This window comes from Neodiprion pinetum, chromosome 2 (assembly GCF_021155775.2).
Source record: "Neodiprion pinetum isolate iyNeoPine1 chromosome 2, iyNeoPine1.2, whole genome shotgun sequence".
NCBI classification, from domain to species: Eukaryota; Metazoa; Arthropoda; class Insecta; order Hymenoptera; family Diprionidae; genus Neodiprion; species Neodiprion pinetum.
In genome coordinates, this window is record NC_060233.1 from 19,003,774 (window position 1) to 19,026,510 (window position 22,737).

The 22,737-nt window shown below is 43.9% G+C and overlaps 1 protein-coding gene across 1 annotated transcript; it reads left to right on the forward strand.

The window, feature by feature from the left end:
* Positions 1 to 1,448: 1,448 nt before the first annotated feature.
* Positions 1,449 to 4,820, forward strand: LOC124212217 (uncharacterized). Its single transcript, XM_046612092.1, has 2 exons — positions 1,449 to 2,895; positions 2,941 to 4,820. The coding sequence occupies exons 1-2, from the start codon at positions 1,449 to 1,451 to the stop codon at positions 4,818 to 4,820; spliced, it is 3,327 nt and encodes a 1,108-aa protein (XP_046468048.1).
* Positions 4,821 to 22,737: the final 17,917 nt, after the last annotated feature.

Sequence of the window (22,737 nt, forward strand, 5' to 3'; positions counted from 1 at the left end):
ACAAATTCAAGGATGAGTTAAAGAAGCACGATTACGCCACATTCTCATCACTGGTGGAAGAGGAGTACATGTCTCAGCGCGGCATGCTCATGGACTTTGCGACAAAGCTAACAGGAGAACCAAGGAATTCTTCTGCAAGCACATAACCACAGCAGAGCAACAGCCGAGCTTCACTGCCTCGCATCCAGCTGCCCATGTTTTCGGGCAATTACGAAGATTGGCCATCCTTCAGAGACCTGTTCAAATCATTGATCGACCAGGATGCATCAATCAGCGAGGTCGAAAAACTCCACTGCCTTAAGGCGAGCCTGAAGGGGGAGGCCAGCCTACTAATCAAAACTCTCAGCATCGCCGCAGAAAACTACAAACAAGCCTGGAACACGTTGAACGGCTTGTACGAAAACAAAAGGGCATTGATCAGATCGTGACTCACCAAATTTACATCAATCCCAAAGGCAAAGGCGGAGTCAGCAAGCGAACTTCAAAGAATCTTCCACGGCATGATCTCGACCTGCAGCTCACTCGACGCCATTGGAAGACCCATCGGGCAGCACGAGGACTTGAATGTCTTCCTGGTGATCGAACTATTCGACAGCAAAACACGAGCCATCACCACGGTGGAAAAACACACATCACGCCCAGAACAACAATGGGAAGAAGAAGGCAAGCGAACCCGAACAAGAACAGAGACGCAGTGCACCCACGGAAAGCTGCATCATCTGTAACCAGGCACACTACATTATGTTCTGCCCAACCTATAAGGACAAACCAGCCAGGGAACGGTTGAGCATAATTGCGCAACACAACCGCTGCACCAACTGCCTGGGCAAACACAAGCACCACGAATGTCCATCCAAGAAGACATGCCGAACTTGCTCGGAGGGACACCACACCACGCTGCACGATGCCTTGGCCGCTCCGAAGCCAGCAACCTCAGCCAATTGCCTCATCGCCAAGCAGCGCCCATCAACGAGAGTGTCCGTTCTGCTAGCTACAGCCCGCATCCGGGTAGCAGATCGTTTCGGCAACTTGCACCATACACGTGCACTCATCGATCAAGGTTCCGACACGAGCATGATCACCGAGAGGCTAGCACAACGCCTCCACATCACTCGGACTAAAGCATCAATCGCCATATGCGGAGTAGGTGGAGTCCAAACCGCAACAGCAAAGGGGAAAGTCGAGCTGAAGGTTACAGCTCGTCACAAGAACACCACCATTGTAACGACAGCACTGATTCTCCCCAAACTGACCCTCTACGGCAACAACGTGGAAGCATCTAGGCGGGAGTAGAGTCACATCAAGGGGCTCGATCTAGCAGACCCAGACTTCAAAGCCTCCGATCCCATCGACGTCCTCCTCGGGGCTGACATCTATGCTCAAATCATGGACACCGGTCTCCGGGAGGGGGGCAGAAATCAACCCATCGCCCAGAAAACCATCTTCGGATGGATTCTATCAGGCACCACCAGTGCGTCAAACGCATCCACCAATACCACAGTGAGTCACCACTGTTCAACGAGGGACTCTATCTATCATCCATGGTTCGACGGTTCTGGGAGGAACTACCCAACGCTCCTCCTTCCTTGACTTCCGACGAGCGAATTTGTGAGGAGACATACGCCATCGGACACTCCCGAACACCCGAAGGTCGCTACATCGTGCGACTGCCAACGTCATCAAGAACATTGGACTTGTCGGACACCCGGAGAGCTGCCGAAAGAAGTCTCAATTACACCTTCAAGCGCTTTAGACACAACAAGGGGCTTGAGCAACATGACCACGAGTTCATGTCCACCTACGAAGCCATGAAACACATGGAGGTGGCAGAACAACCCAAGCCGACGAGCAACGTCTGCTACCTTCCTCATCACGGAGTGTGGCGAGAGTCCAGCACCACTACACCACTTCGAGTAGTGTTCAACGGATCCTGCCTAACTCACCAAGGAATCTCCCTCAACCATTTCCTGCTAAAAGGGAAGAATTTGCTGCCAGCTCTATCTGACGTCTTGCTCAGATGGAGAACCCATCGCTTTGTCATCGCTGCTGACATCGAGAAAATGTACAGACAGATTCTCGTACATCCAGATGACAGAGACCTCCTAAGAATATTGTGGAAAACCGAGGAAGATCAAGACCCACGCGAATATCGACTTAACACCGTGACGTACGGTCTCGCTTGCGCTCCCTTTCTAGCCATCAGGACCATCCGACAACTGGCTCATGACGAGCAGACAAATTTCCCACTTGAAGCATCTACTCTTCAACGAGACATCTACGTTGATGACATCCTTACTGAGGCAGATAATCAAACGCAACTGCTCAGTCTTCAAAAGGAACTTCGGGAGATATGCATGGCGGGCGGATTTCCACTCAAGAAATGGATGTCAAACGACTCCACTCTGCTCACACACATTCCAGAGTCAGATCGTTTGGTAAAGGGCAACATGTCTTGGGCTCCTGCAGAGGAAACTCACACCACTCTAGGGCTTCAATGGAACCAGCAATCAGACACCTTCCTGTTCACCGTCCAACCAACCACCGCCAAAGCTATTACGAAGCGATCAATTTTATCTCAGGCAGCTCAACTCTTCGATCCATTAGGATGGCTCACACCCGTAACAACTCGAGCAAAAATCACCATTCAGTCAACATGGTTGATCAACGCCAAGTGGGATGATCCTCTTCCTCAACACATTTCACAAGACTGGAGGGAGTTTCACGACCAATGGACAACACTCTCCAACATTCGCATTCCCCGCTGGCTAATTCGGACCAACAGAATAGAACTCCATGGGTTCTCAGACGCCTCCGAACAAGCCTACGCAGCCGTCCTCTATTTACGAGCTCTCCAGGAAAACGGCCGTAGCAAAACATCATTGATAGCCGCAAAAAGTAAGGTCGCACCACTAAAACAGGTGTTACTCCCTTGACTGGAAGTTTGTGCGGCTCATCTCCTCACTAAGTTGGCTCACCACACACTCAAGCTGACCGACTGGAATAACATCACTACATACTTGTGGACAGACTCCACTGTCACGCTGGGCTGGATCCAGGCGCCTCCACGAAGATGGAAGACATACGTCGCAAACCGAGTCGCTGACATCCAAACACTGCTTCCAGAAGCCAAATGGAACCACATCCCGAGTCAGCACAACCCAGCGGATTGCGCATCACGAGGGCTCTCACCACGGGACCTACTCACACACCAACTTTGGTGGAAGGGACCAGAGTTTCTTTCCAATGATGAGAAACCTCGACGAAGTAATCTCCAGACAGATCTCAACAACCTTCCAGAAGGGAGGTCAACAGCCCATGCAGCAACAGCCAGAGAACCACCAACTGAACCCGAGATGCTCAGTCTATTCTCCAGCTACAGCAAGCTGCTCAGGATCACCGCTTGGTGTAGACGTTGGCTTCCTCAAAACCGCAATCACAAAAATCTCCTGTCCCCAGCCGAGATCATCCAAGCCGAGATCACGTGGCTAAAAATCATCCAACAACACCATTGGAGGGAAGAACTCGGACACCTTGCAACCGGCAGTATCAAAAAGGGAAGTTCATTAATATCCCTTACTCCCTGCCTCGATAACAAAGGCATTTTACGAGTCGGAGGAAGACTCAAACATTCCTTACTTTCCCTCGACGAAAAACACCCAATAATCCTGCCACATGATTCAAAATTCTCATCCTTGTTGATAGATCACCTGCACACGAAGACACTACATGGCGGAGTTCAACTCGTCCTAGGAACATTACGCCAGCGGTATTGGATCCCCCGAGGACGGAACCTCATCAAATCACGTATACGCCAATGTGTCACATGTACGCGATGGCGGGCGGAGCCACCGCAACAACTCATGGGAAATTTACCACGGTCACGAGTAACTCCAGCAAGACCGTTCCAATTCACTGGAGTTGACTACGCAGGACCAATCGCCTTAAAGACTTCACCAGGACGAGGGCACAAGACCATCAAGGCCTTCTTCGTCATCTTCGTATGCATGGTGACCAAAGCTGTGCACTTAGACATCGCTTCCGACTACTCCACGCAAGCCTTCACAGCAGCTTTAAAACGATTCATCTCAAGAAGAGGACTCTGCACCGAGCTCTACAGCGACCGAGATACCAACTTCGTAGGCGCAAACACCGAGCTGCAAAAGCTGATCAGGGCTGCAACGAGCGAACACAACTCCTTCACAAAGGAACTCGCTCAACTGGGTATCACTTGGCGGTTCAACCCACCAGCAGCTCCACACTTTGGCGGGCTCTGGGAAGCTGCCGTGAAATCAACAAAGTTTCATCTTCGCCGAGTCATCGGAGACGCTTCGCTCACATACGAAGAAATGAGCACCGTCCTCTCACAAATCGAGGCGTGCCTAAACTCTCGGCCTCTCAGTGCACTAACTGATGATCCTGACGACGTATCGGCCTTAACCCCGGGTCACTTTCTCATCGGTGCACCCCTCAATGCACTTCCGGAACCAACGCTTGCGGACACACCAACATCACGATTGTCTCGCTGGCAACAACTCACCCAGATGCGAGATCACTTTTGGACAAGATGGTCCCGCGAATACATCCAAAGCCTCATCCCAAGAAACAAATGGCTCCAAGCAACGGACAACATAAAAAAGGGTCGTCTCTGCCTCATCCGAAACGAAATCACTCCTCCATCAAAATGGCCGCTGGGACGAATCATCGAAACACTACCAGGAAACGATGGTCTGATCAGAGTTGCCGTCATAAAAACCGCCACAACCACGCTAACAAGACCAATCACCAAGATAGTTCTCCTTCCAATTGCTGCAGAAGAGTGACAACAACATCACTATGCACTGTGACGTGGATTTTTCTGCGCCTCGGTCACTCGGAGCAAATAACCGGGAACTTACCGCGTGCACAATAATTTGGCGTCCGTGAGGTATCCTGGACCTGAAACAATATCGCGAAATTTGTTGGGCGCCTGGCGTGATCAACACGCCTCGAAATCGGTAATACGACACACCGCGACCATATGCTCGGTAGCTCAGTACCGCGGAGAGGGGAGGGGTAATTTTTGGGTAGAGAGAATTGCAACACAAGTAAGCCAACGCGTGAGGTGGCCAATTCACTATAAAATTACAATGGTATATTTCTCATCAGCGATATTACAAAAACCAAAAGAAATAAAAATAAAAATAAAAATAATGATAATACGACTACGCAAGTCGTCCTTCGCGATTCCAAATACAATGTTAAATTTTATCTAAACTAAATAAGAAAGGGAGAAACACACCAAATAAAAAAAAATTAAAAAAAAAAAAGGTGAATAAATCTAGGAGACCTCTACGGCCTACGTGCGCTAGTCGCCGTCTTAATAATACCCTAATTCATAAAAACCAAAAACAAAATCGGACTCGATGCGCTGCCCGCGAACGTCCTTTACAAAATGGCGCTGATCGCCAACTTAATACTAACTGATAATGCAAACAAAAAAAACTAAACTGAGGCGAGGCTCGTCGCGACACCCGCGATCCTCCTCTAAAACCGCATATTTTTATCAGCGCGCACCCGAGCTTCACTTTCTCGGCGACGGCGGGACGCAGTCGCGAATTCGAATGCTCCCCGTGACTGCTCGCGACCTACACGAGAATGAAGGATGTACCGGACGAAGTGAAATGACCCCGTGTAACGGACTTCGGTCACACTCAAACTCGAGACAATAACGTCTCGGCTCAACCCGTGGCTCGACTCGATTTCCTGGATTCCCCAAAATTAACGCTACTCCCTTGCGCGCAACTCAGGCTACGGTCACCCAGCAAAAGAATCGGCAAACGAATTTCGAGTACTTTTCGACACGCAACCTCCAAAACGGCTATCCTTTATCTGATAAGCCTTTACTCAATTACTCTCGAAATTCGATCGCAAGAATATCAGCAGCGCTTACCGCTCCACATCCAGTGTATAAAGGCACCCACACCCTCGTAACGGGTCCCTGACATCTCTCGCAAAGCCGTCGCAATGAACACCAAAAAAAAAGCACTGATGCGCACGCTATTACCCACTCGCTAGGAACGCCAAAACTCGAGTGATCTCGGATGGTCGCAACGCCGATCTCGTCGCGCTAATTTTTCGTGACGTCATCACCCTAAGAATGCGCAACAATCGATCGGTCATCGATTTAGGGGATTGCGCAACTTGCCGCGCACCTGTCGTCTCTACGCGGCGCAGAACTTAAGGCTAGATCGCGATGTCGTCTCCCGCGCAGCTCTACGTAGTCCTGGGGTTGGGCGGGGTGGTGCTCCCTCGTCGCTAGCTGGTACCTCGCGGGTGCCTTGGTTGGGCGTAAGCGGGGTGAGCGGGGAGGCTGCGGCGCGCCGGCCGCCAGCGGGAATCGCGTCCGCCTTGGATTCCCGCACTGCAGGGATCTGCGTTGCCTCCCCCTCCGCAGCCTCGGTGTCCTTCCCGCGAGATCTCCGTGGTTTCGCCTTGCCTCGAAAGATGTTCAGCGTCGGAGTCGGTCGCTGTAGGGTAGCCGGTGCACTCAAAAAAAATAAAAAACAAAAGCCTGAAATATCTGGGTCGCAATGCTCTATTTCGTCCCTGTCGAAGCTCGGGTGCGTGACTCCAGTTCTGGCGCTCTCTAAGATTATTCCGCGACTCGATTTTCTAGACCCTGATTCCGGGATCTCGCCCAGGGTTCAGGGAGTCCCTTGTAACGGGCAGGCCTAACCGAACTGCCACGTTACAGCACACATAGTGAGGCGGGCGGAATGTTCACAACAACATTGTGAACGCAACTCGTTGGTCGCGCGCCTTCCAACCCACGCGAGGCAACCAGCCTTTCACGCTTTCCAATCACGCGACCCAGAAGAAAGTGTGACGTCACGCGCGCCGCTCACGCCACCCACGCAGTCGAGCGCGTTGCGTAATCAACCAACGTGGTCTCCCGCTGCCAAAGACCAACCGAGGCTGCAATAAGAGACGGCCGATCAAACCGATCGGCAGGACAGTTCGGGTTCACCTCGTCCTGACAAACCCTACCGACGCTGACGCTTCAACGCCACGCCGTACCTGCTCTTCAACGCCACGCCGAAGTTTGACTGACGCTACGACGTTTGACTGACGCTACGACGACACTTTATAAGACAGACCGGACAGCAGACCAATTGCATGACGGATCTTGTTTATCTGGCTGCGGCCAGCCCACTGACAAACACATCAGCTTCAAACCCGCCAGTTCCTTGGATACTGCATCCGATCGAGATCCCGTCACGGCCTCTCACCAGACCTCCAGCCGTGTTACTCTCCTTGTGGGATGTCCGGAGAGCTCGACTGACTTCACCAAACTACCACAGACGCATCCCAGCTCCAGTATCCCCATTTCCCGAGCCGCAGCGCTCGCTTGTGTCGACTGCCACCCAGACGACCGACAGTGAGTGGGAGTCTCCTGTAAAGACGGCTGAGAACCGCCGTCCCCCGACACCACCAAGCTCTCCAGAGAGCCGGTACACGCCGCCACCTAGGACTGAGACTGACCCCCCTCGACGGCCGACATCCTCACTGCAGCCTCGACCGCAATTTAAAAGGACAAAAACCATTCCTATTATCACTTGGGAACCTTCACTTTAACTGTACATATGTAAATAAAATAAATAAGATGTAAAAATAAACTCAAAACCACAAAACTCATCTTTGACTTCAGCGACCCACACCTTCCACGCGGTTCGGTCGAACTACGAGCTATCAAATAGCGAACATGTAGCAAAAACAAAATATTATGCCAGTCAATGGCAGTTGATTAATTACTCATGTTAACCATAATACTTGATAAATTTTATTAATTTTCTTACTATTTGTGGGAATGATGTACGGTATACTAGATGTAAATTCGGCCACTTCAGATTCTGATAAAGGTACTGTGTTGTTGCTAAAAATGGATGGAATGGCATTCTCACATAATCTTCTTCCCGATTTTGTAGATTTATAATCAGTGGGGTTGAAATGACAACTACAAATAAATCGGATTGTTGACATTCTACTTATTAGCAGACCCACAAAATCTTTGATACCAACAACTTGAAGCCACTTTCTGCATCTAAAATTAGTTCAATTGTTTATAGTTTTTTATTCAATTTTTACAGAATTAAAATAAAAAAAATTCAGTTGTAAATATAATTCTCGAATCAACTAATTAAAAATACAAAATTTTTATAACATTTTCAAATATTTCCATGCATGTTTTTCAATTGAAAAAAAATTGTTTTTTGTTAAGAATTTTGATTTTCCATCACATTTCTTAAAGTAACAAATTGAATACTAACCTTTCAATATTCGTTGGAAGTTTTGAAAAAAAACAATTATGAGTTACTCGCTTATGCTCACAATCTTTCGCCCAGCATCTGATAGTGGGTGGTCTTTTACATTTCCCTTGATTTTCACTCATTTTCATCGATTTTCGCAATTATTTATAATAATATTCCAGCCGGCACAATAATCACATGGTCTTTTCAAAACAACGAATGAGAATGAATGAGAATGATTTTTGAGGTTATTTAAAATTCACTAGCATTTTGGTTTATTATTATTATACTCGTTGCTGCCACTCTGACGACACCAATGTCTTCACAAAATTTTCTTTTATTATTATGGTATGTGTACGATATCTGTGTCAAATAAGAAAGTGGAAGGGGAGACTTGTGTCAACCCGCTGCACTGGGCTGTTTAAAAGTATTTGAAACCGAATGCCCGTGAGGGCCGGAAGAGGCTAGCCCGCGTCACCCGCCCCACTCCGGCGACAGCTTGGCTGCTCCGTCTCACTTGTTTCTTTACCCTCTCTCTCGCCACGGTTAACGCGGGAAGCGGAGTAGCCCGCGCTTTCTAGCTAGGCACCGCCCTTAACTGACAAAAAAACTACAGGTAAGTGGTAAATCTTACTAATTTAATATTGTTGACAACATATGAGATTAATGAGCTAGGAAAATCACTGTCATATCATTGTAGGGGAAAGTTGGTTATATTGGTCCATTACCTAAATTGGACCGGTCACATAAGTATAAACTGACCGACTCGTGCCGTCATCTAACGATTAAAAGGGGAAGGTAGTACATTTCAGAGGACAAAGCTTTATTTGCGCAGTCAGGGAATCCCCGTTGTCTCAGATTACGCTGGTACGTACTTTTGCATTCGGGACAGCTAATTTTCAACATATCTATCTAAGGTCTTCACAATACAGTAAGTACCCTCAAGATGCTAGCATGGCATGTCAACAGTATTCGATAGGCAACAAAAATATACCGATAGAAAAGTCTTTGCTCAAAACTTTTCAGAAATAGTTTATGTTTGGACGAAAATGACGAAGTCGAGTAAATAGAACCATGCTGTGTTCTTGAAATTGGACCGGTCCAATTTACCCAACGTATTCTTAAACTATTACAGAATGGCGGTCAGAGAAAATTATGGCAAATGGTCAGCTACCGAGTTAGAGTTAGCGCTTGCAGCGTTGAGAAATGGCAATTGCGGACTTAATGAATGCGCGCGGATGTATAGTGTACCAAAAGCTACACTTAGAAGACATTTAGAAAATGAAAATCTTCGCGCAAATAATAATGTTAAAATTCTGGGCCGGACTACAGCCTTGTCTAAAAAAGTAGAGGACGAACTGGAAGAGCACATATTGAAATTCAAAGAAAGATTATTTGGATAGACCATTTCAGATGTACGAAAATTGGCTTTCCAAATTGCAAAACAATGCGGTATACCGAATAACTTCAATAAGGTTAAAAAAAATGGCCGGAAAAAGTTGGTACTGTAATTTCATGACTCGCCACCCACGTCTGTCTCTACGCCAACCTGAATCTACGTCAATGGCCCGAGCAAAAGGATTTAATCGCGAGAAAGTTGATGGGTTTTTCGACATCCTAGAAAAAATTGTGGATAAGTATAAATTGACCGCAACTCGAATTTTCAATGTAGATGAGTCTGGTTTCACTACAGTTCAAGAAAAGCCGCAAAAAATAATTGGCAAGAAAATCACAAATTGGCACCATTGCTAGTGGCGAAAGAGGTGTCAATAGAACGATTGTCTGCTGCGTCAGTGCTAGTGGCGTTTACGTTCCACCAATGATTATTTTCAAACGGAAACAAATTGAACCAGAATTGGGAGTTGATGCACCGAGTGGAAGCCTAATTCAAATATCAGACACTGGCTACATAAATTCAGAATTGTTTGTACTATAGGTGAAGCACTTCCATTCCACGGTGCACTCTTCGCAAGAAATGCTTGGTCTTCTTTTGCTCGAAGGTCATACAACTCATAGTAAGAATCTAGAAGCCATCATTTTCGCTCGCGAGAACGGAATCATCTTGTTGCAGCTTCCTGGTCACACAACGCACAGACTACAACCACTGGATGTGGCATTCTCCAAACCTTCTCAAACTTATCACATTCAAGCTCAGGAAAAGTGGCTTCGAACCAATGTTGGCAGCACAATTACACCCTTCCACGTTTCGGGACTACTCGGTGAAGCCTATGGCCGTGAGGCAAGTATAGGAATCGCCGAAGGGGCTTTCAGAGGTTCAGGAATATGGCCAGTAAACAGGCATCGCTTCAATCAGCATCATTTTGCAGCTTCAGATGAGTTGAATCCAAATCAAATTGAATCTGAAGTTCAAGAACCAGCGGAATCAAGTGACAGCGCTTCGAATGACACCGGCGACTTTGGTGGTAAAATGGCTAGAACTACATCTCATTCTGTGAAAAGACAACTGATACTGGAAGAGAATGTCCATGATACGAATAACCAACCCATTGCGAGCACTTCTAGTGAAAAATTGCCGCCAGTTGCGGAAACGTCTCAATCCACCCTGAATAAATCATCCACCAGCGAATCTACCCGTTCCAGAAATATTTTACAAGAAATATCTCCAGTACCAATACAAGTCACCCAAAAATTATCGAAACGAATCCAGCATGGAAATCAAAAGGCTGCAGTACTGACCAGTAGCCCGCATAAAAATTATCTCGAAAAATTGAAAGTTTCCAGTGCCAAAAGACAAAGCAAAAGTTCGCAAAAATCTGTACAGAAAAATGCCAAAATACAGAAAAAAGTTGAGCGTGACGAATATAACGGTTGGTACTGTAGCATCTGTGATGAAACGATCATCGAATCGATGATACAGTGCATGGGGTGAAAGGTTTGGGTACATGAAACGTGTGCACGAGTACGTCCAGGAGCCAAAAAATACTTTTGTCACAAGTGCAAGTGAAAGTATAGAAAATGTAAAGCGGTTCAATTTACAGATAGTGCGGTCCAATTAACCAGACCGGTTCGGTAAACTGGACTTTTGCAGGGGTCATGGAATATAAGTTTTTAGATAGATTATTAAGTTGTTTATAGAAGATCCATATGGTAAGATATTCAGAATAGTACGTACTAACTTGTGTAATTTCATTCAAATAATAAAAAATTGTTTACTGCATAGAAATTCAACAATTGTAAAAGTGGTCCAATTTAACCGACTTTCCCCTATTATGAATTTGCGGCTAGTTACGGATAGTTAAAATTCCATCAATTCGGACATTAGAGTTAGAGGGGTTAGGTATCCTATTTTGAGAGATGTTTCATGTGCGGAGAAATTTCTTGATATAGAGTTTTTGTTTCGTGATTTCAAATACCGAAATCCGTGTGATGTTGTAAAATATTTAGTTTTGTAATTTCTATGCATTGTACAGACATTGGAAGGGAAAGATGCCTCTGGTCAAATGCAAAGTGAAAGAGGAATGGCTTCAAAGAAAGGACCCCGGAGGACATCCCATTTCAGTTTGTGCTTCAAAAGCCAATTATACAGACATATTTAGCAAAATATGTAGCAAAACCTTGAGTTGCGACAAGAAAGGATTTCAAGCTGTTACGCAACATTACGAATCAGCGGTTCATTTGAGGAATTCGAAGACAAAATTGGATACGCTTCAGCTTTGACTTACTACCGATCCACCCGATTCATCAGAAGCTACTTCGAAAGTCAATTTATACTCTCCCCGGAATGCAGCAATAAAAGCACAAATTACATGGTGCCTGAAATCTGTAATTCCTAATTATTCGAGTGCATCGTCACAAGATATTGCTGAAGTATTCAGAGCAATGTTCCCGGACGGCGTTACACATGCTTTCAGTCTGAATCCAACTAAACAGAACTACATAATTACGGATGGTTAAGGACCATATTTTCGACAAATGTTTCTCAACGACTGCGGAACTTCATTTTATACACTCAGCTACAATGAAACTACGAATAATGAAAGTGAAAAAGAGCTGCAAATGGCGATACGTTATTGGTCAGATGTTGAAAATCAGATAGTCACTCGTTACTTAGAAACTTGTTTCATCGGTACAGCCCCAGCCGAAGATATTGTAAAATGGCTACTTAAAAGTTTGGATAACGCTAATCTTCCAATTGTGAGACTGCTAATGTTGGGTAGCGATGGTCCAAACGTCAATAAGAAAGCCTTTACACTGATAAAAGAGCAAGTTAAGCTCGTGAGGCAAAAAAGTCTACTTGATATTGGAACATGTAACTTACATGTAGCACGCAATGCATTTTCAAAAAGGCTGGAAGTGTTGGGACAAAATGTAGGCCTGCTTGCTGTCAAGGTTTACTATCATTTTGATGGATGGCCGAAGCGTTGGGAGGATTTCACGAAAGTTCAAGAGGAGTGTGAAGTTCCACATCATCGGTTCATTAAACACGTTCCATCGAGATGGTTAACACTACAATAAGCTGCTCTTCGGTTGCTCGAGCAGTGGAAAGCGCTGCGTTACTACTTTCTCAAAAAGGTAACGAAAAAACAATAACTTTCACCAAACATGGAAATGAGATTGTATCGATTTTAAATGAATCGACGATGGTGTCGGAGATATGTTTTGTGATCGATTTGGCTGAATTATTTCAAAATTTCACGAAGTTTTATGAACGTACTGAGCCACTAATCCATCTTCTATGTGACGAGTTGAGGCTGCTTATTTCTGCAGTTGTTGGGAGAATTTGTGAGCCAGATGCTGTGAAAAATTTTCTCAGTGAAGATGATCCATTTTCATAAGAAAATTTGTGTCCTGAAACTAAAATTACATGCAGTACAGCGCTTACCAATGCTCTGAATCGCCTTCCAGAAGCTGATCGAATACATTTTCAGAAACGAGCGCAAAATCATTATCTCACAGCAGCTAAATACCTATACGAGAAGTCTTGTCTGTCTGTCGGTACTACTGAAAAGTTCTTTAACCCCCCTGCGCATATGAAATCCTGAGCAAAGTGATCACGAAATGCGCCAGGAGTTGGGCCGATGGTTTCATCAGGGAAACTTTCAGACTCTGTTTTTGAGGGCGCTGAAACCGAATTTTGCATTAGTTTTCCGAAATTAAGAATGGCCAGGCCATTATTGGCCAATTTTATGGTGAAATTCAAACTTTTTGCGATATTCGTGAAAATTTGTGTACATAGGCTCTCCGTGTCGTTAAGCACGAATATACGGCCAAAAGTGCGCGATTCACAATGGCCGAGTCAAAATTGGACAGGTCAATATTCAATTGGCCAATTTCATGGCCAAACCCAAACATTTGGCGAAATCGATGAAAATTCGGGTACGGGGGTTTTTAGGGTCGCTGAGCACGAATCGAGGGTCAAAAGTGCCAGATTCGAAATGGACAGGTCAATATTGGCCAATTTTATGGTCAAACCCGAACTGTTGGTGAAATCTATGCAAATTCATGTACAAGAAATAAATAAATTTGCTTATTCATTTATTTTTTTATCGATCCTTTCTGAGTTGAATTAGACATATTGGCTTTGGGGATGTCAAGAATCTTCTCAAACCAGTGCAGCCAAGAAATTTTGGAAGGAGTCGTTGAAGGCAAAATTTCTCAGTCGCACTGTCAAATCTGCCGCCTTTGTGCTGTTCAATTACCCTATTTTCCTTTGTAGTACAGGGAAATGTCAACAGGTGGCTTGGAATCTACAAGACCACGAAACCCGCAACTGAATTTCTCCACTGAATTTATATAAAGCTAAACCAAGCCGCCATATTGGAATTTCTAAAATCCGAAAACAGGTTATGATCAGCGGCCTCAAAAACCCCCGGGTATGAAGTTTCAGCTCGATTCCGAAAGGCTAGCACGAGTTTCCATTGCGCATGGGCTAAACCAAGCCACCATCTTGGAATTTCTAAAATCCGATAACAGATTCATGATCAGCAGCCCAAAAAAACCCCGGGTATGAAGTTCCAGCTCGATTCCGAAAGTCTAGCACGAGTTATCCATTGCGCATGCGCTAAACCAAGCCGCCATCTTGGAATTTCTCGAATCCGATAACAGGTTCATGATCAGCGGCCTCGAAAACCCCCTAGTATGAAGTTTCAGCCCGTTTCCGTCACTTTTAGATCATTCCTAGATGTTAGATAAAAGATCATAATTATCCACAATTGTAGACTTTTCACCATTTTCTGTGTCATTTTACAAAAAATCTGGGCCTGATTGAAATTCGTAATGCGCTGTCAAACACCCCGAATAAGTTAATGCATCAAAAGTTATCGATGAAAACTCCGACCCTGAGTATACTCGTGGTTGTGCGCAGGGGGGTTAAATGTTTGAGTTCAACAGAAATAACCAACAAAGAATCAATTCGCAGCATTCAGAACGTCGCTCGTGCACTACCCCTTGAGATGTCAACCGCAAAGTTGTCCGACGAATGAAATCTTCTTGGATTGGAAAAGTTATGCTTCAAAAGGAACCAACGCATCGATCACTTCTGGAGGGATATCATGGAGCTTAAAACATCCTGCGGAGATAGAAAATATCCGATCTTAACTTCGATTGTTAAAGCCGTCTTATCGCTTACTCATGGGAGTGCCGATGTGGAGAGAGGTTTTTCAACATCGAGTCGAATTCTTTCTGAAGATAAAGCTTCAATGTCACTGAGAATGCTTAATGCAAGACTTTATATAAAGGAAGCCATGATGAAATATGAAAACAAACTTCATTTAGTTCCGATAAGCAATGAACTTATTCTTGCGGTACAGTGTGCTTCTCAGAGGTACAAGCTTTTCCTCGAAAGTGAGCGATAAAAAACCGAAGATAAGCTGAACGAGAAATGAAAAAAAGAAGAAGAAATCAACAGGAAAAAAAAAACTATAAGAAGAGATGACAGAATCGAAGAAAAGACTGAAAATCCTAGAAGACGATTATAAAAAAGCTGGAAAAGATGAACAACAACAACGGAAATCAGCAGATCGCTTGTTTGAAGAGGTTAATGAGAGATTAAAGAAGGCTGTTGAAAAGGCGACATGGCAGATATAAAGATAGCTCAGAGCATGTTGGATACTTCGAAACAGTTAAGAAAAGATGAAGAAGAAAAAATGAAGATTAAGAAAGAAATATGTAAGAAAGTTGAAAAGAAAAAGTTGTACCTTTTGACTAAAATACTTTTAAAAAATGAGACTATTCACAATCGGTTATTATTCCTATTATACTATAACGATACTAGTCTTTAAGGTACTAACATTTTGAGCAATGTTGAAACCAAAGGTATAGCAGTCTATATTGAAAAGAAAAGAGTTTTATAATATCATACAAATAAATATTGTTCGTTTAATTACAGAAAATTTAATAAAGTTGAATACTTTTATAAAATTTCAAGTGTTGTCGTCACTTCTATCTTATATTTCTCCCCCCACTCATTAATAAGATACTACTTATATATGAATAATCAGAAAAAAAGTATATAAAATAGGAGCAACAGGGTAACCTCGTTTTCACTCACTTTTTTTACTGATTTTACTCACTTTTAACTCACTTTTTCACTGATTTTACTTACTTTTCTCACTTTTTTTTACCCAGTACCCAAGTGGGAGCCCTGTGAATAATTTTTCAATGATTTCTATTTGCCATTTTATTTATGCACCTTTGATTTATTTATTACTATTTTATTTATACACCTTTGATTTATTTATTACCGTTTCATTTATACACTTTTAATTTATTTATTCGTTTTTTTCAATCTTGAGAGTGAATGGATGAATGAATGAGTGTTTCTTTTTAAATAATTTATTTTTGCATCCTTAATTTATTTATTCGTTTGGTACAAGTACGAAAGTGTCTCATAGTTAAACTGCTCATGATTTGTATTCAGATTGACGATTTTCTATTGAATATATAAAAGTCGATAGTTTATGCATCGTGGCTATAAATTGTAATAAAATAAAAAAAACAAATCGTCACATTAAAGCAAATCGTCACAATTTCCTTTCTTCGCCTATCAGCAAGTTGTAAAAATAGGGTTCATGTTTGTCAATAGAAAAAATTCAATTAAACCGTCCTGAGGATGACCCAACATTAGGGTCGAAACGTTGACGCAAACTATATTATTGTTTTGATGACCTACATATCTAAAATCCTTCTTACGTTTTCTGTATAATTTTACCAGTAACACTGTCGAAAGCTACAATGCTATCGTCAGAAAGTTCAACGGAGAAAAGCGTATTCATTGCCAAAGAGGACATTCCTATAACACTCAGTGTGCTGGGGATGTTGTACAATTCAACATACCAGAGTCGTACTCAAAATTGAGTGCTACGATGGAAAAGAATCCGACTACCGAATTTCAACTACAAGCAATTTTTTTAATCATCCTCATTATGATATGAAATTCAGTAACGCAATAAAACTAAAAAAGCTTGGATTACAGGTTATTTGCATACCTACTTTATATGTTTTGTCTAAAAAATGTTATGCGCTATTGTTTAGAGTGAAGGCAAAAAGATATGGATCATCGACGTGGGATCCGCGAATTAGTGATGAGAACAAGTGTGAATGAAACGAAAGTGATGTTGAGATGGAGAGAGATAATGATTACCGATAAACGAGACTTTTATTGGTTTCGATGTGGCGATACAAACCGTATCGCAAGAGAACGTTACTGAGAGTGATGATTTTACAGAGCGAGAGAACACATAGATTACATACATACATGATTTCGAGACAGTAGACAATACATGAGATACAGCTGATAGGTTTTGAGTCGCGACACGGGCAAGCGGCGAGATTTGACGCAGAGACGGCAAGTAAACATTGCACGCGAGTGTGCGTACATGTGCGAGGACGATTTTGAGTGTCGCGAGACACACATTTAACTATTCGATACTTTGCCGAAACAGCTATGTAATATGACACTAGCGCATAACAGCCGTGCTTCCTCGGAAGCGTAATGAAGATTGTTTTTAAATTTCTAGATGAAGTACCTTCATCTTCAAAAGATTGCTGTGCCAGGTATATACTGAACATGATTGAGATCTGAAGCTTATTCGCTTGATGGCTTGAACACAGCCTGGAAGATCGAAAGGCACAAAATGAATTCAGCAAGAGCTCCAAGGAAGCACTAAGTTAAAAATGTACAAAATTGCACGAAGCGAAAACTGCAAGACAACATTGAGAGAATCTATAATGTGGACCGTAACACCTCGAAAATAGTGTGATGTGTGAATACTACGAACCTGAAGATGATACTCTGCAGCAAGGAAATGCGACGAAGATGATATGGAGTAAGTGTACAGATATTAGTGATCATACTGGATGATAGGTAGTGTGACGTGGATTTTTCTTGCTCCTCGGTAACTCGGAGAAAATGACCGAGAACTCACCACGTGCACAATAATTTGGCGTCCACGATAGTAGTATAACAAGGAGAGTTCTACGTAAAAACACCTTTTTTACTGACCAAGCCGACCAATCCGCCTATACGTGCATCCCAGACGCAAACCCTTGAGAGTTACCCCCCACTCTCGTAAGATGGAACGTGCTCTGCCGACCGTTCGTCGGTAAGAAAATCTCCCAAATGACCATGATTGTCGGTAGAACGTCATCTAAATGACCATGATCATCGCTAAAAGATGCCTGAAATTGCCGTGGTGTTTTCCCTTGTGGGATAAATTGTGCTCTTTGTCGGTAAAGAAAATCATGCTCACGGGCGAAATCGATAACTGCATTACTAAGCGCACTCCGTGAATCGTTAGGCATTCGAGCGGACCTCGTGGATCCTCGAACGTTCGACCGCGAACCCTGGCATGTGTCAAGTTTTGAGAGCTTCCGGAAGGTTCGAAAAGATTCTCACGACCTTGAACGAATCCAGACTGACAAACAATTCGTCCGACGTGTTTCGACTCGACGGTGAGCGGCATGCGGTCAAAGGATTTCGGTGCGACGTTGAATTCTGGAAGGTTCTGAAATTTGTATGTGGCTGCTTCGACCCTGAACGAATGTAGGCTGACGAACAATGCGTTCGACATGTTTCGACTTGACGGCAAGCGGTCCGGGACCGTGAGAAAGAGCTTCTTTGACCCTGAAAGATTCTCCGAATCGTCCGACGAAAACAATACTCGGAATCATCCAAAGAGTTTCGACTTGACGGTGAGCGGCCTGCGGACAACGGATTGCGGTACGACGTTGAATTCTGGAAGGTTCTGAAAAAAAACTCTCAACTAGCGGGACAGAGGTTCTGAATAAACGGTTGATATTGACGATGCAAAATATTTTATTGAAAAAAACAACTTAAGATTACAGTTTTACATGGAATTCATAATGCTGATTTATGAGCGTTCTTACTCAACGGTATCGTACCCATGCTTTAGGCAATGAGAATGAATAACTGTTCGAGTAGATACCGATTGTCTTTTGTGTTTGAGTGAAAAATTTCGCAGTAGCAATACGTTCTGAGCTGCACAGTTTGGACGTAATATGGCGTAATGCGTACAGTTTAAATTCGTGTCTGATATTTTATTCAATTTCTGCAACGACGGACAACCCAAATCCATCAAATCCACGACTTCAACTTTTTCACCCAGAATTTTCTGCAGTCAACATTTCTTCTCCAAACCTTTTACGTAAACTGTTGAAGCATCACGCAGCGATATACATTCGATGGTGAAGTCGAGCTTCTCGGAAGGTAAATCACCACCTTCCCAGAATCGTCCATGATAATTCCGTGACAGACACAAATTTTCGTTTTTGAATGGAGCGAGTAAATAATTCCAATCGAGAGGAGGTTCGAAGAGAAAAATTGACGGGTTGGTATCTTCGTCGAGTGACACAACTCCCAACTCTATTGGTGTGCAACCAGGACCCGGTCTTCTGAATCCTTGTACGTCGACTATGAACTCCATCGTGAAAAATACTAAATCGATTGTCACAAAGTTCAAGGTTTTTATACCAATTTTCTCACCCCACCACTTAGTGGGTTATATTCAATTATACGGTCATGTGAAATCAAGCAGGGGGCAGATGTACCAGTAGGAAAGTTATTTTTAGCCTCAAATTTGATACGAATGTCTACCGGTCCAGATTTCAGAGCCTTGTGTTGTTTCGAGCAGTCAATGATAATCAGAGGTTCGTACTGGAGAAATTCGCTCCTCGTTGACAGATGCTCAGGTTCTTTGCCGTAATAGGTGGCTTGAAAGTTTGCGAACATCTCGTACAGTAATGCGAAGCGATTGTGACTCATGTCCAAGTTCAGGTTACTGTGCGGATAATACTCGGAATTCGAAGAGAGCTTGACGTCAGTAATGTTACAGTGATCAAGATGACTGGCATTTTTGCCGGCTTTGTTTTTTCGATTCGTTTGAAAACCGAGCATGACAAATCGCGGTTTTTCCAAATGGGTGGACGTTTTCAGAGTCCAAACGTGTTTCGTGGTTGCCAGTAGCAAAGGATATTCGTACAACTCCCAACTGCGGAAGCTCATGAAGACAGGTGTATCTCTCTCAATGAAATTCAACAGTGCGATTTTTCGTTTATCCGAGAGCTTCACATAAGGTACCAACCATTCCACCTGATCGATCACGATTCTAAAGTCTTCATCCTGATTTTGAACGATGGCATTCAAATCACTTTTTGATCTTCTAAGAATCAGCTCGTGTTTCGCGTTAACGATGATCTTGCGATAGTCTTCAGCAAAGCCCAATATCATGCTCAAGGGAATAACTACGTCAAAGTTGCCATCGGCATCAGTTAATTTTTTCGTTTCCTGAACATCGAGCCATCCAGCATTTTCCATAAGCCAACTTTGACCAGGGTTGAGCGAAGAGAAACCTTCCAGCAGGCTGGTCAGACCAACGTTTTCACATTTATCAATCTCTACAGCGTTTAGTTCGTACCGTACATCTTCGAACAAATGGCAGATGGCGTTATTGACTAAAGTTGTGATCGCAGCTGCATGCCGTCCGATTTGAGCAATTTTCCAGAGATATGCAGCGAACTCTTGCTCGGTAATACGCATAAGTCCTGATGCTGAACGGTGATTCAAATCTCATCGATGTTGTTGAAAGTTGACGATGCGTACGGTTTGTGTGCGTGTATTTCTTGGTGGGCGATTGATTCGTCAAAGACGACAGGTGTTTAAATGCTCAAGATTTCCTCCTCCATGGTACGTAGCATACAACGAAACAGCAGAATCGCAGTTTTATTTGTCGGAAATTCCTTTACCAAAAGGTGTCAGCTTTAGACCCAAAGCTATCAGGAACTCCACGTTTCGACGTGTTAGCGGTTCGGGAATCATTCGATGACTGACTTGATCGGGACATGCTGACTGACTAATATAACTCTTTTTGGACAATCTGTTATATACAATACCCATCTTTTATTGCGATTTGATGTGCAGTCTCACAGTTATAACTTCTCCGCGAAAATTAACCAGATCTCCGTCTTGATCAACTAACCGAAGCTGTACGTGATTTATTGTCTTGATGGAAATCGGAAGGTAAAACGAAACGAAGGTGGAACGATAGGGAAAATTTCATGAATAGTATGCACTTTATGTTCATTGACGTAGGCGCCCGTTGTAATGCTGCATTCGATTCGCAACGCGTTGACCTTGAGAATAGTTACAGGCATATCCGAATGGTGAGTTCGGTTAGCTGCCAATACGCGCGGTGTAAATCTGAGAAGCTGATCAATAGAATCGGCAGATTCCAAATTTACGATATGGTTACATTTGATTTCACTGCATAACGTATTATTGTAAGGCTTTATGCTGATTTCAATGTTGGTATTTTTTAACGCGTCTTGAACATACTTTTCAATATCCTCAATTTCGTAGCTGCCAGTGGATATAGTGACTACCTTATCGGCTACGTATATTTTATTGTGACCGACATCAACGTTGGGAATGGAATTGAAGGTGAACAGTTTAACGAGACCGAGAACATAATTATTGTTCAGAGCAAGTTTGATCGGAGAAAAATATTGTGCTTCGAGAATCGACGACGTTCCCGATATCGTTAATGTAAACGAATCTTCTATGACTGCCAGTGCTCGACTGACGTTATTAAATTACGTGTCATGTTTATATAGCTCATTGCTTAGAAATTTTAGACACAAGTGTCCGCAATCGAATGTACCGTAATCCTGATACCTTTCGTCGTTGTAATTAACGCTACTCACACCGAGATATTTTACGAGGTCTAACGGAGGTTGAAGATGTCCAAAACTGTCGAAGTAAACTACATCGCTGCCGCGTTTCTTACACGTAACTCAGTGTGTCCCAGAGCCATCTTTATCGTCGAGATTGACTACAGCTGTCTCGTCCTTACGCGGTCCGGTTTTGGGCATTTCGTTGCGCATAAAGACACCTCGGAAGTATGGAATTTTCATGATTTTTGCATACTTCAGCAAATCCCAGTTCGTCAATGCTCGGCGTGCGAGAACCCGTTTCCAGGCTTTTTCGGCTAATATTTCATCCGCAATACTTCTAGCTTCAAGGTTCTTACGATTTTTCGAGTACGCTATATCGTGTTTTTTACACGTTGCATCGAGAGGCTCAATACCGGAATCGCCTCTCGCGAGTCTTTTCATCAACTTCGTACCAGGACCGCAGTATTGGTAACCGGGAACATGCAACTCGATCGGGAGTTTGTTGATAAAACTATTTACCAAACCTTTCCCACTTGATCGCTTTCTTGAGGATCGCTCACGATCGCGTGTGTGTGTCACGTGCGGAGCGGTCTCGCACGCGACGACTTCAACCCTCTTGATCTCTCAGAGGTTTATTTTTAATTTTCGGTGGATTCGGAGGTGAACGTCCTCTACAGGGCGTTCCGTGGGAAATGGTTTGAAGGATTTCAATTATGTTGTACCAATTTTGAATGAAAACAAGTAGAAATGTTTAATGAAACAACTAGAAGCAGCAAGGTTATAGACAAGGAAGCTTACAGTACGTTCTTATGCTACTCACGTTCTCGCTCTTTTGCACTCTCTCTCGCGGATTCTGCTTCGGCCTCGAAGGTGCCGAAGTTTACACCTTCACTCACTCACTTACGTACTACACGGCTTGATTAAGTTCGTGGCTTTGCGTATTGCGCTTAATTCTAACTTCACAGACTGATGTCGCGACGCGAGATGCTTGGACGACCGCGTGTAGATTTAAAGGAGTTGTCTCTCTAATCGTCGGAGACCCAAGACTTATAGCTCTATACTCGACAGCTCTGAAGGAGCCTGATTCCGTTGATGTTGGTTTGATCCTGTCTCTAACGGGACTGTCTTCGCTCGCTCGTCCGACACCCCTTGGAACGTCGGGCGGCGAGCGAGCTTTTCGCTGACGTTTGCAATTTCGAACAAAGGCTCGCCTCGCAACGGTCATCTTCGAAGCGCGTGATTTCGCGCTCGCCTCATCCCGGTGTTGATTACACCCGGGATCTGGCGGGCGCGAAGACGCTGA

Bases quoted from the DNA above. Each gene is read 5' to 3' on its own strand.
- LOC124212217 (XM_046612092.1), top strand. From the start codon at position 1,449: ATGGATTCTATCAGGCACCACCAGTGCGTCAAACGCATCCACCAATAC. The intron at 2,896-2,940 runs GTAAGGTCGCAC...CTTGACTGGAAG, and splicing joins ATCATTGATAGCCGCAAAAA to TTTGTGCGGCTCATCTCCTC.